Genomic DNA, 24,068 nt, shown 5'->3' with positions numbered 1-24,068 from the left:
ACAATTGAGAACTAGCCTACTAAGTTTTTTGAATTAACCTACATCACAATTGTAAATTTTTTTAATATTTAATCTTGTTCAATCAAAGTATACGTTTCACAAGAATAAGACAGAATAATTTAATACTAAACCCTATTCATTTTTTTTTAAATTTACTTTACGAAAAAAGCGTTTTTAATTTTTCAACAAGCAAAATTTTGTTTTTTATCACCCGCTTTAAAAACATTAAAAATAGGATGTACAACGAAATCAATAACTTAGTGATGCAGAAAAAAAGTTGACTACGCTTCAACGGCGATTTTACGGGGACCATAAAATTTGATTTTTTCTTCTGTAGTTTGGAATCGTCCATGACCCATTTTGGAGGATGTGTCAATAAATTTAAGATTAACTTTTTCCTGAGAAATTCGAGAGCATTGTGGTAATAAAGACTTTCGAAGAGTTATGACACGTTTTTTTGATCCCATAACAGTTCCTTTTATCATAATAAAATCGTTGCGAATTTCACCATAGTGAGGGAATCCTCCCATTGGGGTAATCGTTTTTTCAGTAATATCAGCCTCAGTAGATCCATTAGCATTGTCGGAAGCAGAACCAATTCTGTATATTTTCTTATTGATCTCCGTCCGATGGTGATATCCATATTGACCATGTCTAGGTACTTGAAATTGAACACGAGCAGGATGCCATGCACCGATACAAGCAACCTTTCTTAAACCACGATGAGTTTTGCGAGGAAGACGAGTAACTCCCCAACGTGTCACGACACCTTGGAAACCATGTCCTCTTGTCACACCGATAACATCAATTGTTTCTTCATTTTCAAATACAGTTGATACAGGTAACTCTTGTTCGAACATTGAAACAACGAAATCCACTTTTTCCGGAACAGTTCCTCCATTTATTTGTATTTCCATAATGTTAGCTTTTCTTTGCCCAATTGGTGTTTTTGAAACTTGAGTATGACAGATAGCTCGAACAACCTGACAATAACCTTTAATTCGATCTAACTCTATGCGCATCTTTTCTTCTCCGGCTTCAGTACATCGTTTTGCTTCATACTTTGTAAAAGCTTTTCTTTTACTTTTATACCAACTACGATAGAAACGTCTTCTACACTCGTCACTAATATGGCTAGCCCAAACTGTCGTAACGGCTTTAAGCCCTTTAGGAGTTTCCAAATAACCCACAAGACCAACAACAACCATAGGCGGAGCTTCCAAGATGGTAACAGATTCAACAATGTCTTTTTTATGTAGCTTAGATCCAGGACGATCCACTGAGCGCACAATGTGTGTCATGCCTGCCTTGTAAACAAGGAACGCTGTGAAGTGAGGCTTTAGCGCAGGATTGTCCTTAGGAAATGCTTTCACTAAAACGCAAAAAGAGAAAAACCCGTTATTAAATTACAAATTCAAAACAAAGCATTTGATAGATCATTCATGTCATTGTATATTATAATAATGGTAATCGTGAAACTAACCTTTTCCTCTGTGGCGTGGCGATCTCTTTTTTGGAAGAAATCCCAAAGAGCCATGGCGAGGACGCTCAAACTTCCTATGCGACATCAGTGAAACAATTAAGAAGCGTCCACGATTCTCGCAGAAGCTTTAAAACGTGACTAGTCGAGAGAATCTCTGGGAGTGGGACGTGAGTCTGTTCAAAGCCTTTGGGTTCACATGCAACAAGTACAAATTCATGCAAACGATACTTTATACGAGGCGAGCAAAGTCGTTCTAACGTGAAAAAGTAATAAAACTAATACATTGTACTTTAAAAATAAGTGTACTGCTATAAAAAAATTGAGCGCGACTTCTATCGATCAAATTACATTATATACCATCACATCTTTTATATAATTGAGATATTCAGGAGTGTTTGAAGGTATGACGTTGTTTTACTCTGTAAAGATAAAATATTCTGACGCTTATTGAAGAGTGATACTTCACTAAAAAAAGCATAATTTCTATTTTACATATTATTATCGTTAATCTAATATTCAAATTGTGTGCCAAATTTCTCTCGTAAGTACAGTTGTTGGTTCTAGAAGTGAACTTGATTATGGGTAAAACGGAAAAAAATCTTAAGAAACGGGTACGCCCAAATGAGGCTTCTGTTGCACTTGAAGGGAATAGTGACCGAATCGAACCAAATGACCTAGAGGTTGATACTGTAAGTAACACAAGAAATATTTGAAGATAGTAATCTATCTATCCTAAAAAACATATAGAACGTTAAAGAGAAAAAAGATGACTTATACGGGAAGTTAGATGTTGATGCCAAGGAATGGACGTGGGATTTCGGAAAAGATTTACGGTTGAGAGTGGGCACGGTAGGACGTACAATCGCTTCTATGATTTAAGAATGCTAGATCCCATTTAGTTCAGAGGAAAACCTTTTGTTGACATCCGTCATTTGTGGTCGGGACATGCTACAAAAAAAGGAGTATTTCTGAGCATAGAAGCATTTAAAGAAATACAAAAATGGCCATGTTTAGAAGAAGCGCTTACATCAACCGGTATATCGAGGGCGCATAATTAATTCTTGTAAGAAAACAAGTTCAAAGTGTTTACAAACAGTTGTGCTGTTTTCTATAGTTACGTAAATTGAAACTAAAATCGTTACCATTCAAATAAAAAAAACCAGCGAATGCACAAAAAAATTTAATTATTGTCTTGTAAATGATCTAGAAAACAATTTCTTATTGTTGTACATTATATGTTTAAAATTTTATTAAATGATTATTTTTTTATTAAGCAATAAAATAAAATGCAATCAAAAAAAAAAAGTCAAAGTTTTTAATTAATAATTTATCAAAACATATTTTTGCCTCGTAACACAGTAAAATATTTTAGTTGAAGGATATTGCGATTTTGGGGCGTTTCTATTACGTAGGATATTTTATTTAATCGAACGTAGGGATCTGTTTTAAAACATTAGTTAATGCACATGCAGAATAAAAGTTGCCTGAATTTTTTTTAATTTTCTGTGGCCGTTTTGTCTCCGTAAAAAAATAGAGGCTTAGTGGGTTATCGGTTATAAAAGTATCATTTTGATTTTTAATGATTGAAGCTAAGAGGTAAAAATACAGATATCAGAATAACAATTTTAGAATTTTTTTTGACGTAAAATTACGAGATTTATTGCCATGTTAAAATTTATGCTTTGTAAAGAAATCTTTCTGGTATAGCATTTGTTACTCTTATATATGTAATTTTAAAAACTTTGATCCAATACATCTTAAAATACAATTTAAATTTTAAGATGTAAAAAGAAAGATTTTGTACATCTACTAGTTTAGATTATCAAAAACCAGTTTTAAATAAAAAATTGGTTCCTCAGCAATCGAATTATGACGTAATCATTCGCAGTATTGCATAGATACTTTTCTTAGCAAGAACTATTAAAAATTACTTTGTAGATATAGTAAAGTTTTTTTTTTCAGAAACACACCTGCAATTTTTAGCGTTACTCCAGTAGTTGGACTGCTGGCGTCAAAGTGTTTCTTACGTAAATAAAAACCTTCTTCACCTATCACTTACGTTACTATAGCCATAGTTGGATTGTAAACGAAAGAAAGTTCGCATAAACGTCTCTGTATGTTGAGGACTTTCCTTGCGTTAATGAACTACTTTAGTACATCTAATGTACCCCTGAAGAATATGAAACCAGTTGATATCGTTTTAAGTCTTAGTGTTCATTATGTTGTAGGGTTCTAAACTATCTTCTGTTAACAAGAAATCGTTCTATTAATAAGGATGGCATGTACTGAAGTGTCACTTCAACAGTCATGCACTTCCATTTTCCGTCCTCAGTGTTTGAGGTTATTAAGTTGATAAAAAGTTTAAAGTAAACGGAAAGTGGTTCCTTTATCCTAATTAACATTGCAAAGCTTTTTTTAATTGAAAAAAATCATCTATTGAGTTTCTTGGCATATAATTCTTGAGATCAAAAAAGAACTATAACTGGAGACTATATAACGAGTACAAGTAACTTGGATTTTTCATTTGTCAAAAAAATATTCTTTCTATGAATTATTAGGTATGATACTCTTTTCATAAAAATTGCGTTGTAGTGATTCGTGTTTTTTTTTGTTGACATTTTTCACAGAAAAACTTTATGTACTAAAAAAACTAGCAGGAAAATCAACATTTAAAAAAAAATATTGACTATTGTTTCGATCATGAATCACTGGTTGCACTATAAATACATAACCGCTTCGTTTCTTTTATAAGAAGAAAAAGCCTTTTGTCTCTATATTGTGGTCTAGCTCTTTGTGTTTTTTTACTTTTCAGTAAATACCAAATTTTTTCGACGAATTCGAGAACATTGACACACTTGGATTAAGGGTTTTAATTAAGCATATCAAGACTCCTGGTCATCTTTTATAATCTTTCACAACTCTATAAAAAACTGTGTTATAAGCATTCTAGGATAATTCAAAGCAATACAATTCTGTTATTTTTTTTTTCTTTATCATAACATATTGCCTAAAAGAAAACAAGCATATGCAACGTGATGCCACCACCCGTAGCAACATCTTGTGGTAAACGCGGTGCTAAATCTCCCTTACCAATAATAGATTGCTCTAAAAAAATTTCTATAGTTTGCTCTCATTCATCATTCGGTTCTTTTCTAGTAAGTTCGAACGTTAATGTCATGGTGAATTTCTTTTGTTTTAATCTCCCAAAAATGCTAAACTCTTTTTGCTTTCAGAAAGAATATTCGTCATTGCCTGTCTCGTGTGGGCCTCCAAAAAAAGATACCAATAAAAAGGACACCGAAGTAGCGCATAATTTTAATTTTAATGATGTTAGAATTTTTTTATTTCTAAAATTGTTTGCTTCATCTAAACTATTCAATTTGTACTATGTTTTTCCATTAGGTAGCGCCTAGCCTGAATGATTCCAATAAGAAACCTTCACATGTCACCTTAGAATTAAGGAACAACACAGCATCATCACCTTCTACTTTAGACGAAGCGAAAACTGCCAAAATAAATATTTGCGTTCCATCTTGCGAAGTTTTAACAGATTCCCATCCTGGGGTATCAATTAAGGAATATGACACATCATCAAGTTGCGAAACAAAACCTGAAATACCTTGTTACTCAATTCGTGCGGATAAAAAAATAATCTCTATTTTTGTGAAAGACGAAAATAAGAACTATTTGGATTGGTTATGTCAGGATGAAATTTGTATGAATTTAGAGTTAAAAAATAATAAATTTTATCAAAAACAAAATCCTGGTGAAGTAAAAAAAGGAGTAATACAAACTGAAGAATTGGGAGTAGAAAAAGTAGCGTCTATGTTTATGCACCCAATCAGAAAAATAGAACCATCACATCTATCGTTTGAGCGACCAGTTCATTATATTCGTTTTAACAATGCGACAAAAAAACCAAAGCACTATGTGTTTGGTAAAATGCTAACAACTTATTGTTTTGCAATCGAAGATTTTGTTTTTCTTTTAAATCTTATTTGTTATCAAGCAAAATTACTTTCTCGTACTTTAACGATCCCCTTCATACGTTTGCTACTGTCGCAATGTTTGACTAAGCGGAACATTCCATCAAACTCCAACACTGCTTTAAAAAGGCCTTGTTATACTTCATCACCTTTTGGTACTATACGTCAATTGTTCGACCGACTCCTTTAATGTGTTTTTCATATCCTTTATCTAGTTCATTCTACAGTAGTAACAAAAAATGCTAATGGTAGCCATGAAGCGAGTGCGCCTTGTTCTTTTGAGTCTAAGGATACGCATCCTGGTATGTAAAATTGTGGACAGTGTTTATGTAGACTTTTGGTATATTTCCTTAGTACATGTCAGTCAAAAATCGTCTGTTTTCTCGTACGCCTTAAAACGTCCAAAACCATTTTGGCAGTTTATTAAAAGCAAACCCTATGCTTTATCAAATATGGATGACTCATTACTGATGTCTTACAAAAAGCTCATGGGGCCGTATATAACTGATGAAGTATTTTTATACCTTATAAATTTATTTGAAACGCTTACAGACACCCATGAGCCTATATCTTTAGAAATCGCTGTATCAGAAACTCATCAACATTTAGGACTGTTGACACCTACAACATCGGTTCTTCGGGAAACGTATTTTGTATGTTAAATAGATTAAAAACTTTTTTTGTTTAATTCTTTTTAGTACTGGATTTCAAGACGGGCGGCCACTGGAAAACCATTATTACGCGAATATTGGCCTATTCCTAGTGGCTCGGACAACAATAGTTTTACCGTATTTCGTACCAGAGCAAAAGAAAAAATGTTGTTACGCCGCCCACGGCGAAGCAACATTGATTTTACTTATCAACTAAAAAAATTTGATTTGCAGCTAGGTATACTTGAAAGTTTTTTTGTAGAATGTTCGGTTCTCCATTCAATAAAACTAAAATTATTTTATTTGGACGCCTGTTTATTCCAGCAAATTTGGTAGATTCGTTAATTTATTGATTTAATTTATAATATGCTCTATTTCTTCTTATTTATTTTTTAGTAAACAACGAAAAAATCCAGCATATATTAATCCTTTATGGAGAAAAATGTGTCAGGAGTTACAGAATGAATGTGGAAGCATAAATGTTCCATGCCATTTTCACGCCGTGAAATGTAACACGAACACAAGTGAGATTTCCAACTCGGGCACAACAAGAATGGATGCCGGATCTAAAAAACGAAAAGTAGACAGCTTATTGTAAGATCTATTTGTGCAAAAGTATTTTGTGTATAATAATTTAAAAACGCTTCAGAAAAAAAGGAGAGACTCAAAGCAAAACGTTAGAAGATAATTACTCCGACAAAGAAAGTGAAGTACAATTTTTGAAAAGACGCCGTATTTGTTCAACTACAAAAAACTTTAATGCTAAAGCTCAATTTCCTTTGGCACAACCCATCATAAGTTGTATGGAATGTAATACGTCCGATTGTTATAGTTCTGACGAATCTCCCTATTTTCCATCCAAATTAATAACTAAGCATTTCCTTCCAAAAAAACGTTATAAACCTAGCACTCCACTTTCAACAAAAAGCAACGTTGCGTTAAATCGCTCATCTTCGCCTGAACATTCATCACAATCAAGCTTCACTCTAAACAATGAAAATTCTGTAAATCAGTCAAGCAGAGAGTTTTTGTGTACACTAGGGTCAGATTATATACAAAGTGACAGACAAGTAGAAAGTGATATGTGCTGCTTTGTTTCTCCTATTCCACTCCCCCCTGTTTATTTAAATCTCCCTTTCCCTAGCTGTTCATCTGTTCTTCAAGAAGCATTAAGAAGTGTCTGGGTCTCTTCAGAAGACGCAAGTTCTCCTCCTATTGGTTACATAAAGAACTCATTGTCTGATCAAACTCGATTTAATTTTTTATCTCCAATGAATGTATTTTCAAATGGTATGACTCGTTTACAAAAAGAATTATTCTGCCGTTTTCTCGTTGTAATCGTTCGTTTTATGTTTTAGTTGCCCAAGATAGACAATCAAAGAAAATGTGTGCTTCATACCCTATACCAGAACTTCGTGCAACTAATAGTATACAAAGTTTATCTTTCAATGAACAAAAGTTTTCATGTCACAAACCAACGTCAGAAACCACTTTTGCTGAATCAGATGGATTCTTACCTATTTACCGACAGTCACTTATGTGTCTTCCCCCTCATGTACGTCATGAAAAAAACCGACGTCTGGTTATACCTTACTCACCCGATAATTGTTTAGGTAAGCTGTTTAAAAAAGTTACAGCAATGTTTTTTTTAACTAAAGAAAAATTCACATGTTTTCTTTTCATCTCATAATGTTTTTTTTATTTAGATACGTCGGAATGCTGTAATGGATCAAAATTCGAGTTAGGGCGGCCTTATTTAGATTCTTCTACAATGCGAGTTACTATGCGTATTGGTCGAGGAGGTAGGAGGCGACCCTGGTTAGATCGGCATCGCTATGTGTTACCGAATTTAAGTAATCTAGCACCAAGGTCTTTACCTTTGACATGCTCCCAAAGTCAAGCGGCTTTCCCTATTGTTTGTGATTCAACCGAATTATTTATGCAACAATACTTGCAAAGCCATACGCGTCGTTTGATATCCGCTTATAAATTTATTTCGGCGAATCATACAATTGCATCTGAGTCGGTTCAAACGTTACAATGTATAGTAAATAACATTGGAAAAGATACTACATCAAATGTGGCTATAAAAAAAAATTATAACGTATATGATATGCAGGACTGTAGTACAATTCTACCACTCCTGCTCAAGTTCAGCGAGTCACATCAGGTAAATATCGCAAGAGATATTCAACCCAAAGGAAGGAAAAATACTAATATATCTGTAACGCCCCAAGAAACGTTATACCCAATTGTTTTGGATTCATGCAACAAGTCTATATCTTTAAATTTTACATTTTATAATGCTCTTTCACCTCAAAGCAAGACTTTACTTGACTCTGCATATACAATTATATGTGGGGTCCATAACTCTGGATTTTACCCAACAGGATTTGGGGGCAATGAGTGTTCTCTTACTGGAACAATGCGTTCTGATACAGAACCACCCTTCACAGGTATTTTGGGCGTTGACGGTGTTTCGTCTTCAGGAGGTAAATTTATGTTTGTTTAAACAAAGAAAAAAACAGTTAAAATATAGGTTTTCATTTATTCTCTATACCCCGTCACCGTGTCCTCACCCTTTCACGTTGTCATTGTTTTCCTGGAAATATTTCATCTTTAGAACACTCGAATATATCCTCCACTACCAATATTGGTGGAAGAAGAAATTCAGTCATTTCTGGAACTTCAAGAAATCATCCTTCAGATAAACATAATAATTCAGTATCGCAACATCAGAAAAAATAATGAAAAAAAATTATTATATTGCTCAAACAATTTTTGTATCCAAAATGACTATAACCGTAGATGTTTTTTTTTTCACACGCTTGATGAAAACAGCTATTTGTTGGTTTAAAAAAAATTAATTCTTCTATCTATATTAATAATCATTTTGGAGCCTGAGCACAAATCCTGCGATGAGGTGTATCTTCGACCTTAAAAAGACAAAATTGATGTTTTATTCATAAAATTCAATAAACTTTTTCTTTTTCCTGGTTGACGCACTACCTTTTTGATAAATTTTAAAATGTGTTTTCACTGGTACGCTAAATAAATGATAACACAAATAATTTTAGGTTTTATGAATACAAAAATTTTCAATTTTAATGCCTCCAATCTAATGTCGTAACATCATGTTTCTCCTTTCTGATTTTTGTCTACACTCTACTATTGAGCAACATAATTTTTTTTTAGTAATCTTTTCCGTTTTTATTAATTCAAAACAAATATATGTGAGTCAAGTTATTTTGCTGTAGTATTAAAAGTTTTGTACAATTCATGCAAAAAGAAAAGAGATTTTGTTTTTGTTCTACTTTTCTTAATAATTTATATAACAATTAATTCCATGGTCGATTTAACAAAGGTTATTTTCCTACACTGGTCTTTAGAATAGAAATCGGTTGTTATTTTATTTGATGCTAAGACATTAGAACTTGATCGATTTAGAATTTCCACTAACGATATGACAGCATATCAATTAACATAGTATGGAATTTCTACGTTAGGTTTTGAAGTTTCAGCATAGGCGTTTGCCTTGTATATATTTTTATAATCAAGACGATTTTTAAATAACGAACTTATTAGACCAAATTTTACATAATACGAAAAAAAATGACAATGTCCGAGTACCTCAATTTTTTAATAATTTCTTTAGAATGTAATGGAGTGAACGCGTGAGGTTTTACGCGTTGGATATAACGCGAATTATTTTCACATTGCGCGGGTTGAAATAACTTTGAATTTAAAGTTTTTGGAATCACTCTTGTTAAAGTGTTCCGATCCTTAGCAATTTAGTTATTTGTGTTAAACTATCAATAATAAAATAAACTTTGAAAAACCCTAAATTAAACAGTCTCATCATTGAATATCTTTAAATACAATAAAAATTTAATATAAAAAACGGTCAACTAGTGAAATTTAATTGATTTAAATCATGGTTAAGTTTTTCAAAAAAACCTTCTGTGTAGTTTCTGTCGTAGCCAACCTTTCTTTTCTTCCCTTGTCGTTGGGAAGCGATATTCTACATAGTTATAAAGCAACAGATCAATTAGCTTTTGATTTCAAAAATTTAAAATCAGTAAATAAAACTGACGTATTTTTACGTCGCGTTAAAAAACTCGACAATTCTTTTGCCGGAGAAAAATATTCTGACATCAAGGGTACGATTGTGATATTAAAGAAAAAACAGTTATTGAGTTGCTCGTTGACTTTTGTACCGTTATAAAACAATTTTTATAGCGTTTGTTAATGGTTTGAATATTTTTTCATTTCAGATCCAGATTATGCAAAAGCGTCAAAGATTTTCACTAGATCCGCGACTCCTACAGCAGATATTGACAGCCAAGGTAACTAACTAATAAATTGTGTAGTCCTTGCATTATTTCAAAGCTATACATGAAATTAAACTTATTTTGTTCTTTAATGTTTTAACGTAGGCATCAAAAATAAACTTTTCGTAGACAAAACAAAACTGTCGGCCATCGAAAAATTATGTAATTCGAATGGCGACTGTCAAAAAAACGAAATTAAATCTACTCGAATGTTGAATGTGAAAAAGTTTCCATTAAAAGATGAAAAAGTGTCAGATGATGAAGTGGATTGTTCAATGGATAAAATACATCTTGATGAGAAGGAAAATGTAAGCTTCAGTGGAGCCGGTCAAGAAATTATTGATGACAGTGATAAGAGGCTTTACCCAACTGGTATGTATTTAATTGATGTACATGAATTTGCACAACAGTTAATGTTTTTATGTTAGAATTTATTGAAGAAAAACCAGAGATCAACTCATCAAAAACAGATTCAAAATCATTCAGCCGTATGAAACGTTGGTTGCAATCCAACAATACGAACTCCAATAGTACAAGTAACTCAAACAGTACGAACTCCAATAGTACAAGTAACTCAAACAATACGAACTCCAATAATACAAGTAACGCAAACAATACAGACTCCAATAATACAAGTAACTCAAACAGTACGAACTCCAATAATACAAGTAACGCAAACAATACAAACTCCAATAATACAAGTGACGCAAACAATACAAACAACTCAACCGGTCCGGGTACATCAAACAATCAGAACAATTCGAATAATCAGAATAATTCAAACAATTCGAATAATCAGAATAATTCAAACAATTCGAATAATCAGAATAATTCAAACAATCAGAACAATCAGAATAATTCAAACAATCAGAACAATCAGAATAATTCAAACAATCAGAACAATCAGAATAATTCAAACAATCAGAATAATTCAAACAATCAGAACAATCAGAATACTAACACCGGTTCAAATAATGATGGCGGCATGAGACCAAGCCCTGTGTTTTCATTACCTCAGAAAATTTTACGCCTTAATCCTTTAACATTATTTACAGCATGGATACCAAGTCAAAGAGATATACAACAATGGGAACAAGCTCTGACAACATTAGAGGAAGAGAAAACAATCGCGAAATCTCGATTTTTTAAAAATTTTTCTTTAAGCCAATTGTCTCTTTTGAACGAAATTATTCCCGCTGGACCTCTTTTATCTCGAATTGGCGTTGATGGTCCTATCAGTCCTCGTGTCGTGTCTTTTCTTAGAGCCGTATCTCCAGGTCATCTAGGTGTACTAAATAGATTGTTGCCTCCCGATTTATTATATGCTTTGGCTGAGGTAAAACGAGACGTTAAAGGGCCTAAAAACGAATTGTTAGGTCGTATTGCATCAACCAAACTAAAATTATTAGGAATTGAAGAAGTCAATAACACAACAGGATCTTTTATGGATAGAATATTGTTAGAAGAATTCTCAATTCAAGAGTTACAGCGTACTATGAATCTGCCAGATATTGTTGCGAAAAAGGTTTACAATTTGTTGAACGATTTTTTCGAGGGAGTAATTACAGTTCCAGAAATTTTCGGAAAGATTCTTGCAGATGACACCTTAAGAAATGATGTTGGGCCTCGTATTACTCGACTGGATATTCCGTCTATAACTCAAGAAGAAACCCTTATTCGTTTTGAGACGCTAAAATTATTTTTAGAGACTTATTATAATGAAAACGGTCAAGAAAGTTAAGCAATGACTATTTAGTATATACAAAAGTACATTAAAAATATATAACCTTATGATTGAAATAAAGACATAAATTTTTTTTTTAAATTTTTTAAACGAATTTTATCTTACGTTTGTACACATTTCATAAAATTGTTAATGAAGAAATCAATTGTGAGAGTTCTACAACATGTTATTTTTTAATGTATTTGCTAAAATTAAAAAACACATTTAATTACTGTATACAAGTGTTAAAATTGCAGTTATGACATACACTTTCTTTAAAAATATAATGTCTTAAAAAGTCAAAATTAAATGTTTTAGTATAAGCGTTAGGTATATGTTTCACTATGTTTTATATTCAATGTCGGTGCGTATTATTGTACTCATCTTTTTTTTTAATCAAACATAAAATTACTTGGATTCCTGGTAAATAAATTTACACAAACATAAAATTTGCGAATTAGAATAAGGAGTGAATAACACATCCTTCTTACGTACCAACAACAATGTCAGTTATTCTATTTCACGTGGTTTACCTTGGGTGTCGCTCATTTGTTTAATTTATTGGGATATGTAAAGGGAAAAGGTTTTGCATAACACGCGAACATGAACTAGACACAATAAAAAGGTATAATTGTAACTATTATAATAGCTTTTCGAGACATAAAAACCATATTGTTAGTGTCCGTTTAATTATTAAATTTTTCTTTAGTCTTATATTTGTTTAACTTTAAATTTCAATTTAATAGAAATACATAAAATCTTAAATGTTTTTTTTTTTTCTTGTTAGACTTTTAAGTTCATGTGAGTTATATTTTAATTGATCAAAAGAAAATCTGATAAAACGTAATAAAACCTTTATTTGATATATGTTTTGAAAAAAGTTAACTATTTTTGCAATCTTTTTATAGACTAATATATATTCGTTTTTTTTTCTCAGCTTAGTTTTTTATTTCACATTTCTTTTTTTGCACTTTTAACTAAAACAAAATTTTTACTCCTAATAAAATTTTCTTTTAGAAACAATTCTTATTAATTTATCCTTTTGAAATATTTTTTATCCTTCCACTATTTCATTTCAAAACATCCTGTTCGACATTTATTGTTGTAATAATCTAAAGTAATTTCATTCAAAAAAAACAACATATGTTTTTGGATATCTAATGTAAAAGTTTCACATATCAACAAACAGATGAGTTTATTCGTAGAAACAAAAAGTACTTCCACGCAAACAAATACCTCGGTTTCAAAGTCAACAACGGATTATGGTGAAAAACTCCGTATACCATTATATTTGTGTGTACTGAGAAAAACCGAAAGAAAAGCTCGCGATATATTTATTCGTGTATTACCAGCAGATCATGACGTGCTAAATTTTTTTGAATTCAATACTTTGCTTCATAATCCGTCATTAACGCAACAATACAAACATAAATCATGTTTTTTAGAAAATAATAATGTTTTACGGTAAGTTTATATTTTGTGACGTTGTGACACTCAGAGTCTGTCTTGTCCGTGAAAAACACATAAATGACTCTTCAATTCTTCTTCAGAGAATATAAAATTCAATTACATCAGGAAGGAACGACTTCATCACAATTGATTGTCACGACAGATTTGAAAACTCGTGAAACGAAAGTCGTCAAAGTAATTCCAAAAAAGAAATTAAAAGCGTTTGCTGGCGATGAACAGTAAGAATCATTTTGTTTTATAAAAAACTATTATTTATGTTTTGGGGGGCTTTCATTTTAATAGTTTATGGAAAACATTATGTGAGAAACTCCTTCTACTCACGCCACAACATCCAGGTCTCATGCACTTAACGGATGTAATTGAAACGCCTAAGAAGTAAGATAATTCATGGCTGAAAAACCGTGTATAAAAAATTCTCAGTGTTAATTACATACGCACGAAACATTCTGTATTAGATTTTTTTTGCATGTCTTTGAATAAAATGCAAGGTTAAAAACTTTTATGTAGCCTTAGGAAAGCATGTATTTTCCGTTTACTATATATATCTTTGTTTTTTTTTTGTGAAAACATATTTGACATGTTTTATACATGGGGTCAAAACGAAAGACTTTTTGTCTCGAGTATCCAGGATATTTCAAGAACAATGAAACATGGAGTTAAAAATATAATGCTATGAGATTTAGATCCTCAATTTAATTATAAAGTAGTTTTTAGTATAGTCGCTAAATAAAAATGTACTGCAACATGTTTATAATAGTGAAAAAATTTTAAATCTTATTCTTGATGTATACTTGAATATTCTTAAATTATGTATGTTAATAGAAATACTAACAGCATGCCTTTTTTGTTTAGTTTTTATATTTATAGTGAGCGATTGGAAGGTGGAGAATTGTTTTCTTTTTTATTAAATGAAAATGCCATTCAAGAAGAGTTATGTAAATATATAATACGTCAAATTCTAGAAGCGGTAGATTTTTTACACCGAAATAATCTAATCCACCGGTAATTCGTTCAATAAATTTTTTGTTTTGTATACTAGATTTTTTTTGCAAACGAAACCAATACAAATGTTTCTATCATTTTACAGTGATATAAAACCTGAAAATATCATGCTACGTCACCCTAGGGTTTCTTGGGTGGAAAAAGAAACCTGTCTCTCGTCGTTAGATTGTTACCATGTTATGACGCCAAAGCAGTTAGCTTTATATTATGAATTGGCTCTTATTGATTTTGATACATGCCAAATGACAGATATTTCGTAGGTCTATTGATGTAACGTTTTTCAAAATTAGTGCCGTTGAATAACTATTCTCTATTTATATTCGTCCGCAGAGATCAGGCCTACCGTGATGTAAGCGGTGGACGTCGTCGCCTTGTAGGTACCTATGGATATTTAGCTCCCGAAATTCTTAGCGGCCACGCATACACACGCGCGTCTGATTTATGGTCTGTTGGTGTTATTCTTTACATATTGATGACTGTACGTTAGACAATTGACTAATTAAGTTTATTTTAGTAAATATTAATTCGTATATAAAATCGTCTTAAAGGAATTTGAATTGACAATTTGTATAGTAAAAAATAAAAATGAACTTTGCATTTTTCTAGCGTTAACGACTTGCGTGTTACATTTTTTTCGAGGTCACGTGCTCTTTTTATAACATATTTGTCTATCCGGGCGATGCTCTTTCTTTAACTCACATTAACGATTTTTCTAAAAATTTCTTTTACTATAACAGCAAGTATTTATATTACTATGATAATTAGAAATCAGTATTATGTAGGTCATATTTTTGTAAAATTTTCTATATCATTTCATTCTTTTAACTACGTTTTAAACGTACTCCAAATAATTGTAATACTCTTTCTTGTTGCTGTAATACAGTGGTTATATAACGTTACGTCTGATGTGAAGATGAAACAAAATTTTAATACGTTGTTTCCTCCCTCAGGGTGTTCTACCTACCCAAATGGAGTTGATGGTAAATGCCCAAAATACTTTAGAAATTTTTCAAAACATGAAGACAAAAAAAGTAAAATTGCTCTTCTATAAAAATATAATAGTTGCTTTATTATAGATAGATTTTAACGCGGAATCATTTCGTCAATTCCCTTTAGCTCGAGAACTGTGTAGCCAACTTCTAGAATTTAATCCTAAACGGCGCATATCGACAGCTCAAGAAGCTTTAAGACATCCGTGGCTCTTTCCTCTAAGTCCGCATGCAATTACACGGGAGTTATAACAAAGAGTCTATTGTATACGGGTAGGAAATTGTTAACAGATCGTGTCGTGGTTGGAATAGGTTGTTCCGTATGCAATATATTTACGTGAATTGTCGAGTCAACTACTATTTGCGGCGGCGTAACTTTAAAAACAAGTTATATAGCAACCTTCAAAATAAGCTAATACGGAGATGAATGATAAAAATGTAGAAATTATTAAGGTCGAGAAATGTAGTACAAACTACCTCATGTTAGTTCACCTATTAAAGTACAATTTTTTTTGGCTGATTTGATATATAAACTGTCCTTAAGTAGTACTCTGTATAAAACAAATAACAACATGTAACCAGTGTTTTAGCATCTGTTGCCACACGAAACAAAAATGACAAAAACCCAGTGAGCCTTAATTTGAAAAATATATAATGCGTAATATACTTTACATATACCCTGTCACTCTTTTTTTCAAAATCAATTGAGGTTAAGAGAATAAAAATTAATGTCACATTTTTTGTTTGCGTCAAGAAAAAAGCACATGTCAACTTCCTACATTATTCATCCTTAATAAGTAGTACATTGAATGAAATCGGATAGATTAAGAAATGTATTGATAAAATTTTTTAAAAAGACTTAATTGAATAGAGCATTGGAGACAATAATTTGTTGGCTGCGACAAAGGTTATTGAATCAAAAATAAAAGAATTATGGGGTTCTTTTATCCAAAACTGTCTAGCTCTTAACCTTCATTTCCTTCTTCTTCCAAAACGGTTTCAAGTTTGGTATTAGCTAGTCGACGCGATGCAATACGCTTTCCTAATAAACATCGAGTGAGGAATGAATCTTTGTTTATATTTCTACCTAACAAAGAAGTTGGATTTGACAGCATTGACTGTTGCATACGCATCGAAAAACGTTCTAATGTTTTATTGGATGTATCTGAATCTGTTCCCGTTACAAACTTATTTGATGAAGAACGATGAGGATTTAATAATGATCGATTTGATTTATTGGTGTCGAGTTGACTTACCCTAGGTCGTGTTAAAGAATGTGACAAAAGACTTGTGTCATTACCTTCAATTAAAAAAAATCACATATACACTATTTCAGCATTTTAAATCAATAACATTCTGATTTTTAAGATGAAATAATGGACTTACTTGATATATCATTTCTAAATTCTCGCTCGTCAGTAAAAAAATTTGCAACTGTTCTTAACGATTCCCGACGCCTTTGGGCCTTAAGAATAGGGTTATTTAGTAGACTGATAGTTTGAGGAATACAAGAACGAGCGTTTTCTGAGTAAGTCGTCACGTTTAAAATACTGTTTCTTTTCACGTTATCACTGTCCAATGGGGTAGAATTTTCAAGTGTTGTGGACATTGTTACTACAGGCATTGTCTCCTGTGTACTGACTGTTTCAACCAAAGAAGGAGAATCCGAAACTAGTTTTTCACTGATCGGGGGTTTCATTTCTTGAGTGAACGATTTATCGCTGAGATTAAAAAGAAGAGAGTCTCTTTTTTAATTGACCAAAGCAAAAGAATTATAATACGCTACATATATAAAACAGTTGACGGACACGTTAAATATCGCATACAAATAAAAAATTGCTACTAAGAAACTTAATTAGGAATTTTACGATACTTAGTAAGAAAAAAAAAGAGATCACCAAATAGTATATAGCAAGTGTATTAACCACGCATTTTTACTTTTTGTTTTTATGTGAAAGCAAGAAAAAAGCAACGATACCTAAAAATATTTGGGGTAGTTGGAGAAAGTGTAGGCGCAGAAATGATTGAACCATCTAATTTTGATTGTTTTTTGGGGGACGAAACACTTATGATATGATGCACTGCTTCATCTACTTTTGGAAGTGTGATGGCAGTTCCCGATTCGAGAAATGGAGCCGAATTCGTTTTTTTTGGTCTTGACAGTTGAGCATCAATTGATTTTTCTTTTTCGCAGCATTTTTCTTCGTTAAGAAAAGTGAGTTCTTCTGTGGTGTCTTTCGCAGGTACATAAATTACTTTCTTTTCAAGAGTAGGAACCACATTATTTGATAAAAGGTCTGCGCTTGAACCCTGGGTGACACTAATTTGCTCTTTCAAAACTGAATTGTCCTGTTAAAAAAAACATACAAACAAGAAAACTGGGTCCATATATACTACTAACAGAAAATAGCGGCTGAATGTTTTTATCAGATTTCACCGTTGTATGTGTTTTCGTTTTATTTTCTTCTACTTCTCTTAAATGCGTACGGTAATTATGTAAAACTTCTACTAGAAGAGAAAACACGTCTTGTACAAATCGAGTCTGTGATGGATTGCGTTCATCTTGAACTTTTTTATGGACTGGAAGAAATGCTTCTGGATCACCAATATAAGTAACACATGAGTGATAATTCTGTAAATGGTAATTTCGCTAAAGATATAAAATAGATTTACATCAACTTACCTGAAGTAACCTTTGCATATCTTGATTCAAATCAATAAATTTCTGTTTGTTTTCAAGCACAAATTGCTTTCCAGTAGAAATGAATTCATCGTTGATATCGTTGGAATTGACTAACAATTTTTTTTCTGCACCATCGGTTGTTTCGTCGGACAGTAAGCTGAAAACTTCATCCAAGTGCGTTGTTTTTTGCACTATCTGCGCTATCGATACTGTGGAACAAAAAAGAATTATGACTCTGTGCTACATGAGTCAACTGCTACTTTGCGCTGCCTTTTCTAAGCAAGTGAGCTCATCAGGATCTATGATAGAATGCAAGTGGGATGCAATGAAAGTCAACAATGATTTTCCATTAGAACCGACACCACGGTAATTAATGACCTTCATGAAAAATGTTAAATATAAAATAACCAACGACAATATGCAAAACAAACACGTTTCAAAGTAGAAATTCGAAACCATTTTCTATTTCCTAAGCGCGTATCTTCGTTTTGACGATTTCCAATTAAAAGAATAGCCTAGCATACGCAAAAACCTATTTTTAAAAATGTAAAAATTGGCTTTTTTACATGAAAAAAACAAGCTAATCCTTCACTTTTTATAATTGCTTCAATAGCGTCGAAAAGTGCATCCATGTCACCATTTAAATTACATAAAAGTTCAGGAAACATTTTCATAACTAACATGCACTGCAAACGTTGATGTATATTAGGAAATGTAGATATCTGAAATAGTAATTTTATAAAAAAAAGTAAAACAATTATACTAGAAAAGAACGTTTAACAGAGAACTATTTCGATGAAAACATACAAAATCCACAAATTGTTCTTCTTCGTATAACTCAATCTCAGGATCTTTCATTTTTAATTGGGAAACCTTCGCTACATGATCTTCCCACTCTTGAAGTTTCCGAGAACCTTGAGAAATTTCGCGATCAGGAACAGTTTCTCTAATTTTCAGAATCATATCATTATTTATGACTTCCATGGTGTACTAACGTACAGTAACAAATTGATTTGATATTTAGTTAATTGGCACTGAAACATGGCTTCCTTAAAGCGGTTCCAAGAGTCAACTTGGCCATACGGTTTTGTTAAACAACGTATATTGATCACTAAATTTAAAATATACAATGAATTTGATACATTTAAATAATAACCCTTTGTTGTTAACGTACAATATTTTTGAGACGCAGCTGGACTTAGAACGCATAAACGTTTTGCCGATAAATTACTTATAAAACTTTCTGAAGCATTATTTTTTTTTTGTGATGGTTCAACACTTTTTTTGGTAAACCATTCATCTAATTTTGAGTCTAATAACATTCGTTCAAACTTTTCGTTAGTCTGGGTGGAAGAGCAAAAATCAAAAATGGATCCTTTTATTCTAGTTGGTAAACTGATAAAAAAACATATACAATAAAAAAAGGAAAAACAGGTGCTAAATTATACCAACCATTGTTCGTCTTTAGTATCGCTCTCATTTTTGCAAGTTGCACGTACTGATCTACCTGGGCTTTTTTCATTGGTCGTGGAATTAGTTACACGTATACGCGGTGGGGAGTCTTGATTAGTAAACAAGTACCATATAGATTTTGAGGATCACAATCTTTCGCGTACCACTGGGGACAGATGGCCAACAAAACGGTAGCCGACGATGAGTTGCTGTTTGACTTAAAACGGGCGGGTTGGGTTTGAACAATTTGGGTGGTGCTTTAGGAAGATTTTGAGGTCTTCTTTTCTTTTCTGTTGCTGTCGTAGGCGCTGGTGGAGTTTTTGAAGTACATTCATTATTTGTCGAGCAACTTTTTATATTGACGTCAGTTTTATATATTTCATTGGTACAGCAAGATAAAGAATTTTCTGATTTTGCATCTATCGACGTTGAAAAACTTGCATTACTCGTTTTTTTATTATTAATAGTTAAACTAATTGTTATTTTGACAGCTTGAATACGAGCAAAAGATCTATAATTATTTCACTTTCATTAAAATTTTAAGAAGTTTTGTAAATTTACTTAGGTAATGTAAGAGGTAAAGTATCTTCAAGTATATTTAACCGAGATTTCAATTCATGATTTTGCTCGACGAGTTCCGCTGCAAGTCGATAGTGATCTTCCGGTACTCTATGATTTACTTATAAATCTAATTTTTTTAAGGAATGTCTTACTTGTTCTCGTAATTACTCGTTTGTTTTGGCAATTTAAGATAAGCAAGTTCTTGCTCTAACAGCCGACACCTTGTCTTTATCCGTGCAGTATTTTGTTGCTCTTTAAAAGCTTGTGTAAGTAGTTCATGTAATTGTAAACCCTGAAAAAATATGTAAAAAGCAGATCCGTTATCATTTTTTTATTCGTGTAACTAATAAACATACCAATTCTATGAGCTCTTCTCTACTTTTTTTTGTTATATTTTCCTTAAGGAATTGAAACATCATATAATCAACGATCGAATTCAAGGTAGTTTGTATAAAAACATTAATGAATAAAAATTTCACACTACAACAAAGTACACTGTAAAAACCTTCTTGGTAACAGTTTTTCTCGGTGATAACGTTTTTTTTGAGACAATCATGCTGGAACTGACATTCTATCAATGGTGTTATGCAATGAAGCGCATTTCATGAGAATTTATATTTATTTTAAGCAAAAAGATACAGTTATTAATGAGTTTTTTTTTTACCAACAATTGAAATTTCAGTACGCTGAGTAACTTCAAAAGAAAACTAATAATATATTAATACATCGTTAACCTCAACAATTAAAAATAAAAAAAAATAACCTCAGTTATCGTTTAGTATTTTAAAAAAATCCGTCTCGTAGATTATCTTTACTTGGTCTTATTTCGTCACTCGATTTTTTCTTCAGAAAACACGAGTGAACTCATTACGACTGTGCCTATAATCTTTTGTGAATGTTTCAGATAAAGTTAAAAGCATTAAGTTTAAACTACGATTTTTTAGTTTTATTCTTTTTGTATTTTTTATCCTTAAACTTTTTTTCATTTCGAATACTCTTAATTTTCTTTGACACATGTCTGTCATTTTTTAAAAATTGTTCTTTTTAAAAACACTAAAGACCTTAAACCCCGGTATCAATGTTCGAAGAAAAAACTTGAATAATTGCAAAAAATTGTATGGCAATAGTCTGTATCAGTCTTTAACATTGAACAGTTCCTTCCGATTCAATCACACTTGAAAATGTTTTCAAAATAAAAAAAAGAATTATTAAACTATTCAAAATTCTTCTGTAATTAAAAGTGTCCATGAGAATACTTTAAACGTCATATGAAACAAACATAAAAGACTATTTGACTCTTATCAATAAAGTCACTCGCAAATTTTATATTGGGTCAATATGAAACTGGGACAAGCTTTTTTAATAAACCAACGTTTCAATATGGAGCACGATTATTTAAATGTAAGAAAGGTGTTTTGAAGGCTTGCGCGTCCATGGGGACATTCATAAAAATATTGTATGGTGGCATACGGTAAGGCCATGTTGGTGTGGGAGACGGTGGGAAAGACCTAAACTGACCGGCCTCGTGTACAGAATCTGAGTTTGAACTTTCTACAACAAAAGATTTAACTTGTGGAATTTCTATCAAAAAGTAGCGTAATAGAGAAAAAAATTGAATCCACGCAAATTCAAGATCTTCTATTTTCTATATAAAGATATTTTTCTTTCAAAAAAACAAAAAGATGTCTTTTCCTACAGTAATGTTATGAATTAGGATAGTTTTTGGTGTTACAAGTATAATACATTCAAGCCATGCCGAAGAAATAGATGGATCCGTTTTTTTATGATGAAGTCGTCGTTTCTCTTCGACATACATCCAACTAGCAATAATTCCTAAAGGAGAATTGATTTTAAAATCTTTATCCTGGGTTGTTTTTAAAATATCTGAAAGAATTTATTAACGTCGTAGCGTTCTGCAAAAGTTTTACTTACACTTTTCTATATTTAATACATTATGACTGTGTGTTGTTACTTCGCGTGAAATGTTAAAAGATTCTAAAGAAGATTCTCGAGTTTCGCGTTGATTATCACCCACATCATTGAAATCCGTAGTGTTTTCCTTTTTAAAATTATCCATGTCCTGTATAACTTTATCAGAAGACTTCTAAATAATTTTTAAAATCTATATTATTGTGTCTTTGAAACCTTACGTACGCTTTTTTCTGCCTCTGTGACAGTTACAGTTTCCTGTGTTTGTTTTGAAACACAAGACTTTGTCTTTAATCGTTGAATAACAAGAACAGGAGAAAGCTCAGGGTCATAAATCTGTACGAATGATAAACTTATTTTTTAACGGTGGCGTTGATAAAATTGAAAGAATATTAAGCATACAACAAACCAATGAGGGAAAGCATAAGTTATGAATCGATAAAGGTCAAAGACATCGATTAAAATATCGTCGGTCGGGACGTCGGCTCGTCCTAAAAAGATTACGTGAAATGTTTAATTAATTCAAGAATTATTACCTATAATATTTACAATTTTATTTTGACCTTCAATTTCACAACGAGAACGAATTTTTTTCTGCATCCTGTTATAATTTTGTGACAAATCAATGACAGTAGTGCTGAAAAGCGTACCATGCTGTATAATCACTACAAGCTTGCACTGACTCGCCAACACTAACAATTGCGGGGGAACTCGGATGCCCTGTTGCTTGAACGTAGCCTATATCCTTACAATATGTTCTTCTTGGACCAATAGCAAAAAGTGTCTCTCTCTATAAATATTTTTTTAATAAATAAAAATCATAACAACGCAACAGTAAAGAATTACAGCGGAGTCTAAAATAAAATTATCATTATTTTTACGAAAGGTATTTTTATCAACCTTAAATTGATTTTTTCCTTGGGTTTGCAGAATAAATTTCCTATTAATTTTATAATTTATAATATTAAAATAATAAGTGAAAACTCCTTACTTTTTTTTAAACGACGGGTGGACTGATAAAATATAATGTGGGAAATTCAAATTATTAAAAGACGGGACAGTAGGAAGATTTGCGACCGACGAGTTTAACATTTCAAACTGAGACATGGAAGAAGGTCTGTAATCAGGAATACTTTCTGATATTTTAAAAGATAGTTATTTTGTTTTTGTTCCATTGACATGTCTAATTACTGTTACCAAAAGAGTTTAAAGGCCACACAAATGGTGATGAACCGTTGTGTCTTGGTGCGTAAGGTAACGACGATGTGAGTTGTGGTGTGAAGGGTCCGAATGATCGAGGATTATAAGGAAGATTCTAAAAAAACACTTTATTATGGTTTATTAGAATTTATGGGAAATTTTTACCTGCGACATTGTCATCGGAAGTGATGGATTCAAAATAAGTGGAGAAGAATTTCGAGGCATTTTTGGATCAATAAATGGATAGGGCTTATACGGAAGTAAAGGAGAAATAGGCTGGCGATTAAATGGAAATGATGGTCGAAATTCAGTATTTTGATGAACGGGAAAGCCTGTTTTCATTTCTAATAAACCGTACGATTGTGGTACATAATTCATAGGAGGTGCAGATAAACTGGTTGGTTGAGGTTGTCTATTTATGTTCATGTAAGGCTGTTGTGGTAACCATTTGCTACCAAAACCAAGGTCCATATTTCTGAAATAATAATTACTATACCTTTAACTCTTTTCTAATGTTATAATAATGATAGACAACAACACACAATTTTAAAGGGTGTCCTTCTCACTAATCAACATTATACATGGAAATGAAAAACAGTACCTTTTTAA

At 32.0% G+C, this 24,068-nt stretch overlaps 7 protein-coding genes across 25 annotated transcripts; 4 read left to right on the top strand and 3 right to left on the bottom strand.

Moving 5' to 3' along the window:
* Window positions 1-137: 137 nt before the first annotated feature.
* On the bottom strand, window positions 138-1,636 carry LOC128883644 (uncharacterized). Its single transcript, XM_054136221.1, has 2 exons — window positions 1,484-1,636; window positions 138-1,372 (listed from the first exon to the last, which is right to left on the bottom strand). The coding sequence occupies exons 1-2, from the start codon at window positions 1,566-1,568 to the stop codon at window positions 282-284; spliced, it is 1,176 nt and encodes a 391-aa protein (XP_053992196.1). The 5' UTR covers window positions 1,569-1,636; the 3' UTR covers window positions 138-281.
* A 411-nt stretch (window positions 1,637-2,047) lies between these two features.
* Window positions 2,048-2,721, top strand: LOC128883646 (uncharacterized). The gene is made up of 4 exons (XM_054136222.1): window positions 2,048-2,172; window positions 2,231-2,332; window positions 2,383-2,546; window positions 2,598-2,721. Exons 1-3 carry the CDS (start codon window positions 2,062-2,064, stop codon window positions 2,539-2,541), a joined length of 372 nt encoding a protein of 123 aa, XP_053992197.1. The 5' UTR covers window positions 2,048-2,061; the 3' UTR covers window positions 2,542-2,546; window positions 2,598-2,721.
* Window positions 2,722-4,481: 1,760 nt separating this feature from the next.
* LOC128884353 (uncharacterized) lies at window positions 4,482-9,747 on the top strand. 2 transcript variants are annotated; one of them, XM_054137682.1, is made up of 11 exons: window positions 4,482-4,638; window positions 4,717-4,812; window positions 4,886-5,624; window positions 5,685-5,771; window positions 5,824-6,122; window positions 6,168-6,451; window positions 6,516-6,713; window positions 6,769-7,409; window positions 7,478-7,732; window positions 7,826-8,611; window positions 8,659-9,747. In XM_054137682.1, the coding sequence occupies exons 1-11, from the start codon at window positions 4,519-4,521 to the stop codon at window positions 8,865-8,867; spliced, it is 3,714 nt and encodes a 1,237-aa protein (XP_053993657.1). In that variant the 5' UTR covers window positions 4,482-4,518; the 3' UTR covers window positions 8,868-9,747. The 2 variants fall into 2 exon arrangements, with proteins under 2 accessions (XP_053993657.1, XP_053993656.1); XM_054137681.1 differs by having other exon boundaries at window positions 4,482-4,812.
* A 167-nt stretch (window positions 9,748-9,914) lies between these two features.
* Window positions 9,915-12,306, top strand: LOC128884354 (uncharacterized). The gene is made up of 4 exons (XM_054137683.1): window positions 9,915-10,279; window positions 10,394-10,465; window positions 10,556-10,822; window positions 10,879-12,306. Exons 1-4 carry the CDS (start codon window positions 10,054-10,056, stop codon window positions 12,189-12,191), a joined length of 1,878 nt encoding a protein of 625 aa, XP_053993658.1. The 5' UTR covers window positions 9,915-10,053; the 3' UTR covers window positions 12,192-12,306.
* An 835-nt stretch (window positions 12,307-13,141) lies between these two features.
* On the top strand, window positions 13,142-16,226 carry LOC128884094 (calcium/calmodulin-dependent protein kinase type 1-like). Of its 11 annotated transcripts, none has more exons than XM_054137159.1 (10): window positions 13,142-13,637; window positions 13,724-13,861; window positions 13,926-14,018; window positions 14,496-14,645; window positions 14,731-14,901; window positions 14,976-15,123; window positions 15,285-15,381; window positions 15,428-15,540; window positions 15,596-15,676; window positions 15,722-16,226. In XM_054137159.1, the coding sequence occupies exons 1-10, from the start codon at window positions 13,363-13,365 to the stop codon at window positions 15,884-15,886; spliced, it is 1,431 nt and encodes a 476-aa protein (XP_053993134.1). In that variant the 5' UTR covers window positions 13,142-13,362; the 3' UTR covers window positions 15,887-16,226. The 11 variants fall into 11 exon arrangements, 6 of the variants coding, with proteins under 6 accessions (XP_053993134.1, XP_053993135.1, XP_053993138.1 ...); XM_054137160.1 differs by having other exon boundaries at window positions 13,147-13,637; window positions 15,428-15,498; XR_008459235.1 differs by having other exon boundaries at window positions 13,280-13,637; window positions 15,285-15,385; window positions 15,428-15,498; window positions 15,726-15,860.
* A 143-nt stretch (window positions 16,227-16,369) lies between these two features.
* Window positions 16,370-21,396, bottom strand: LOC128884092 (uncharacterized). Of its 6 annotated transcripts, none has more exons than XR_008459233.1 (18): window positions 20,687-21,391; window positions 20,483-20,622; window positions 20,331-20,438; window positions 19,934-20,280; window positions 19,770-19,878; window positions 19,492-19,712; window positions 19,317-19,428; window positions 19,125-19,263; window positions 18,884-19,039; window positions 18,749-18,832; window positions 18,578-18,695; window positions 18,318-18,526; window positions 18,036-18,266; window positions 17,613-17,983; window positions 17,021-17,355; window positions 16,891-16,934; window positions 16,722-16,805; window positions 16,370-16,676 (listed from the first exon to the last, which is right to left on the bottom strand). XR_008459233.1 is itself a non-coding variant. In XM_054137152.1 (18 exons), exons 1-18 carry the CDS (start codon window positions 20,747-20,749, stop codon window positions 16,600-16,602), a joined length of 2,964 nt encoding a protein of 987 aa, XP_053993127.1. In that variant the 5' UTR covers window positions 20,750-21,388; the 3' UTR covers window positions 16,370-16,599. The 6 variants fall into 6 exon arrangements, 4 of the variants coding, with proteins under 4 accessions (XP_053993127.1, XP_053993126.1, XP_053993129.1 ...); XM_054137152.1 differs by having other exon boundaries at window positions 16,722-16,821; window positions 20,687-21,388; XM_054137151.1 differs by having other exon boundaries at window positions 16,722-16,934; window positions 20,687-21,387.
* Window positions 21,397-21,443: 47 nt separating this feature from the next.
* LOC128884093 (uncharacterized) lies at window positions 21,444-24,040 on the bottom strand. Of its 3 annotated transcripts, none has more exons than XM_054137156.1 (11): window positions 23,625-24,040; window positions 23,457-23,574; window positions 23,251-23,395; window positions 23,106-23,199; window positions 22,910-23,049; window positions 22,796-22,860; window positions 22,662-22,750; window positions 22,485-22,595; window positions 22,263-22,434; window positions 22,027-22,214; window positions 21,444-21,975 (listed from the first exon to the last, which is right to left on the bottom strand). In XM_054137156.1, exons 1-11 carry the CDS (start codon window positions 23,928-23,930, stop codon window positions 21,706-21,708), a joined length of 1,698 nt encoding a protein of 565 aa, XP_053993131.1. In that variant the 5' UTR covers window positions 23,931-24,040; the 3' UTR covers window positions 21,444-21,705. The 3 variants fall into 3 exon arrangements, with proteins under 3 accessions (XP_053993131.1, XP_053993132.1, XP_053993133.1); XM_054137157.1 differs by having other exon boundaries at window positions 22,263-22,431; XM_054137158.1 differs by having other exon boundaries at window positions 21,884-22,022; window positions 22,074-22,214.
* Between the last annotated feature and the right edge of the window lie 28 nt (window positions 24,041-24,068).

Source organism: Hylaeus volcanicus, unplaced genomic scaffold (assembly GCF_026283585.1).
Source record: "Hylaeus volcanicus isolate JK05 unplaced genomic scaffold, UHH_iyHylVolc1.0_haploid 12237, whole genome shotgun sequence".
Classification (NCBI taxonomy): domain Eukaryota; kingdom Metazoa; phylum Arthropoda; class Insecta; order Hymenoptera; family Colletidae; genus Hylaeus; species Hylaeus volcanicus.
The sequence above is the reverse complement of the archived record's forward strand: the minus strand, read 5'-3'. Positions and strand labels throughout refer to the sequence as shown.

Excerpts from the sequence above, each read along its gene's own strand:
- LOC128883644 (XM_054136221.1), bottom strand. The coding sequence starts at position 1,568 with ATGTCGCATAGGAAGTTTGAGCGTCCTCGCCATGGCTCTTTGGGATTT. Across the intron at positions 1,373-1,483 it reads GCCACGCCACAGAGGAAAAG|TGAAAGCATTTCCTAAGGAC; the intron begins GTTAGTTTCACG and ends TTTGCGTTTTAG.
- LOC128883646 (XM_054136222.1), top strand. The coding sequence starts at position 2,062 with ATGGGTAAAACGGAAAAAAATCTTAAGAAACGGGTACGCCCAAATGAG. Across the intron at positions 2,173-2,230 it reads ATGACCTAGAGGTTGATACT|AACGTTAAAGAGAAAAAAGA; the intron begins GTAAGTAACACA and ends AAAAACATATAG. Across the intron at positions 2,333-2,382 it reads TACGGTTGAGAGTGGGCACG|TTCAGAGGAAAACCTTTTGT; the intron begins GTAGGACGTACA and ends GATCCCATTTAG.
- LOC128884353 (XM_054137681.1), top strand. The coding sequence starts at position 4,519 with ATGCCACCACCCGTAGCAACATCTTGTGGTAAACGCGGTGCTAAATCT. Across the intron at positions 4,813-4,885 it reads ATAATTTTAATTTTAATGAT|GTAGCGCCTAGCCTGAATGA; the intron begins GTTAGAATTTTT and ends TTTTTCCATTAG. Across the intron at positions 8,612-8,658 it reads CGGTGTTTCGTCTTCAGGAG|GTTTTCATTTATTCTCTATA; the intron begins GTAAATTTATGT and ends GTTAAAATATAG.
- LOC128884354 (XM_054137683.1), top strand. The coding sequence starts at position 10,054 with ATGGTTAAGTTTTTCAAAAAAACCTTCTGTGTAGTTTCTGTCGTAGCC. Across the intron at positions 10,280-10,393 it reads AAAATATTCTGACATCAAGG|ATCCAGATTATGCAAAAGCG; the intron begins GTACGATTGTGA and ends TTTTCATTTCAG. Across the intron at positions 10,466-10,555 it reads AGCAGATATTGACAGCCAAG|GCATCAAAAATAAACTTTTC; the intron begins GTAACTAACTAA and ends GTTTTAACGTAG.
- LOC128884094 (XM_054137159.1), top strand. The coding sequence starts at position 13,363 with ATGAGTTTATTCGTAGAAACAAAAAGTACTTCCACGCAAACAAATACC. Across the intron at positions 13,638-13,723 it reads GAAAATAATAATGTTTTACG|AGAATATAAAATTCAATTAC; the intron begins GTAAGTTTATAT and ends ATTCTTCTTCAG. Across the intron at positions 13,862-13,925 it reads GCGTTTGCTGGCGATGAACA|TTTATGGAAAACATTATGTG; the intron begins GTAAGAATCATT and ends TCATTTTAATAG.
- LOC128884092 (XM_054137151.1), bottom strand. The coding sequence starts at position 20,749 with ATGATGTTTCAATTCCTTAAGGAAAATATAACAAAAAAAAGTAGAGAA. Across the intron at positions 20,439-20,482 it reads ACGAGTAATTACGAGAACAA|AGTACCGGAAGATCACTATC; the intron begins GTAAGACATTCC and ends AGTAAATCATAG. Across the intron at positions 18,696-18,748 it reads GAATTTCTACTTTGAAACGT|GTCATTAATTACCGTGGTGT; the intron begins GTTTGTTTTGCA and ends TTTTTCATGAAG.
- LOC128884093 (XM_054137156.1), bottom strand. The coding sequence starts at position 23,930 with ATGGACCTTGGTTTTGGTAGCAAATGGTTACCACAACAGCCTTACATG. Across the intron at positions 23,396-23,456 it reads GTGGCCTTTAAACTCTTTTG|AAAGTATTCCTGATTACAGA; the intron begins GTAACAGTAATT and ends TTAAAATATCAG. Across the intron at positions 22,861-22,909 it reads TGTAGTGATTATACAGCATG|GATGCAGAAAAAAATTCGTT; the intron begins GTACGCTTTTCA and ends AAATTATAACAG.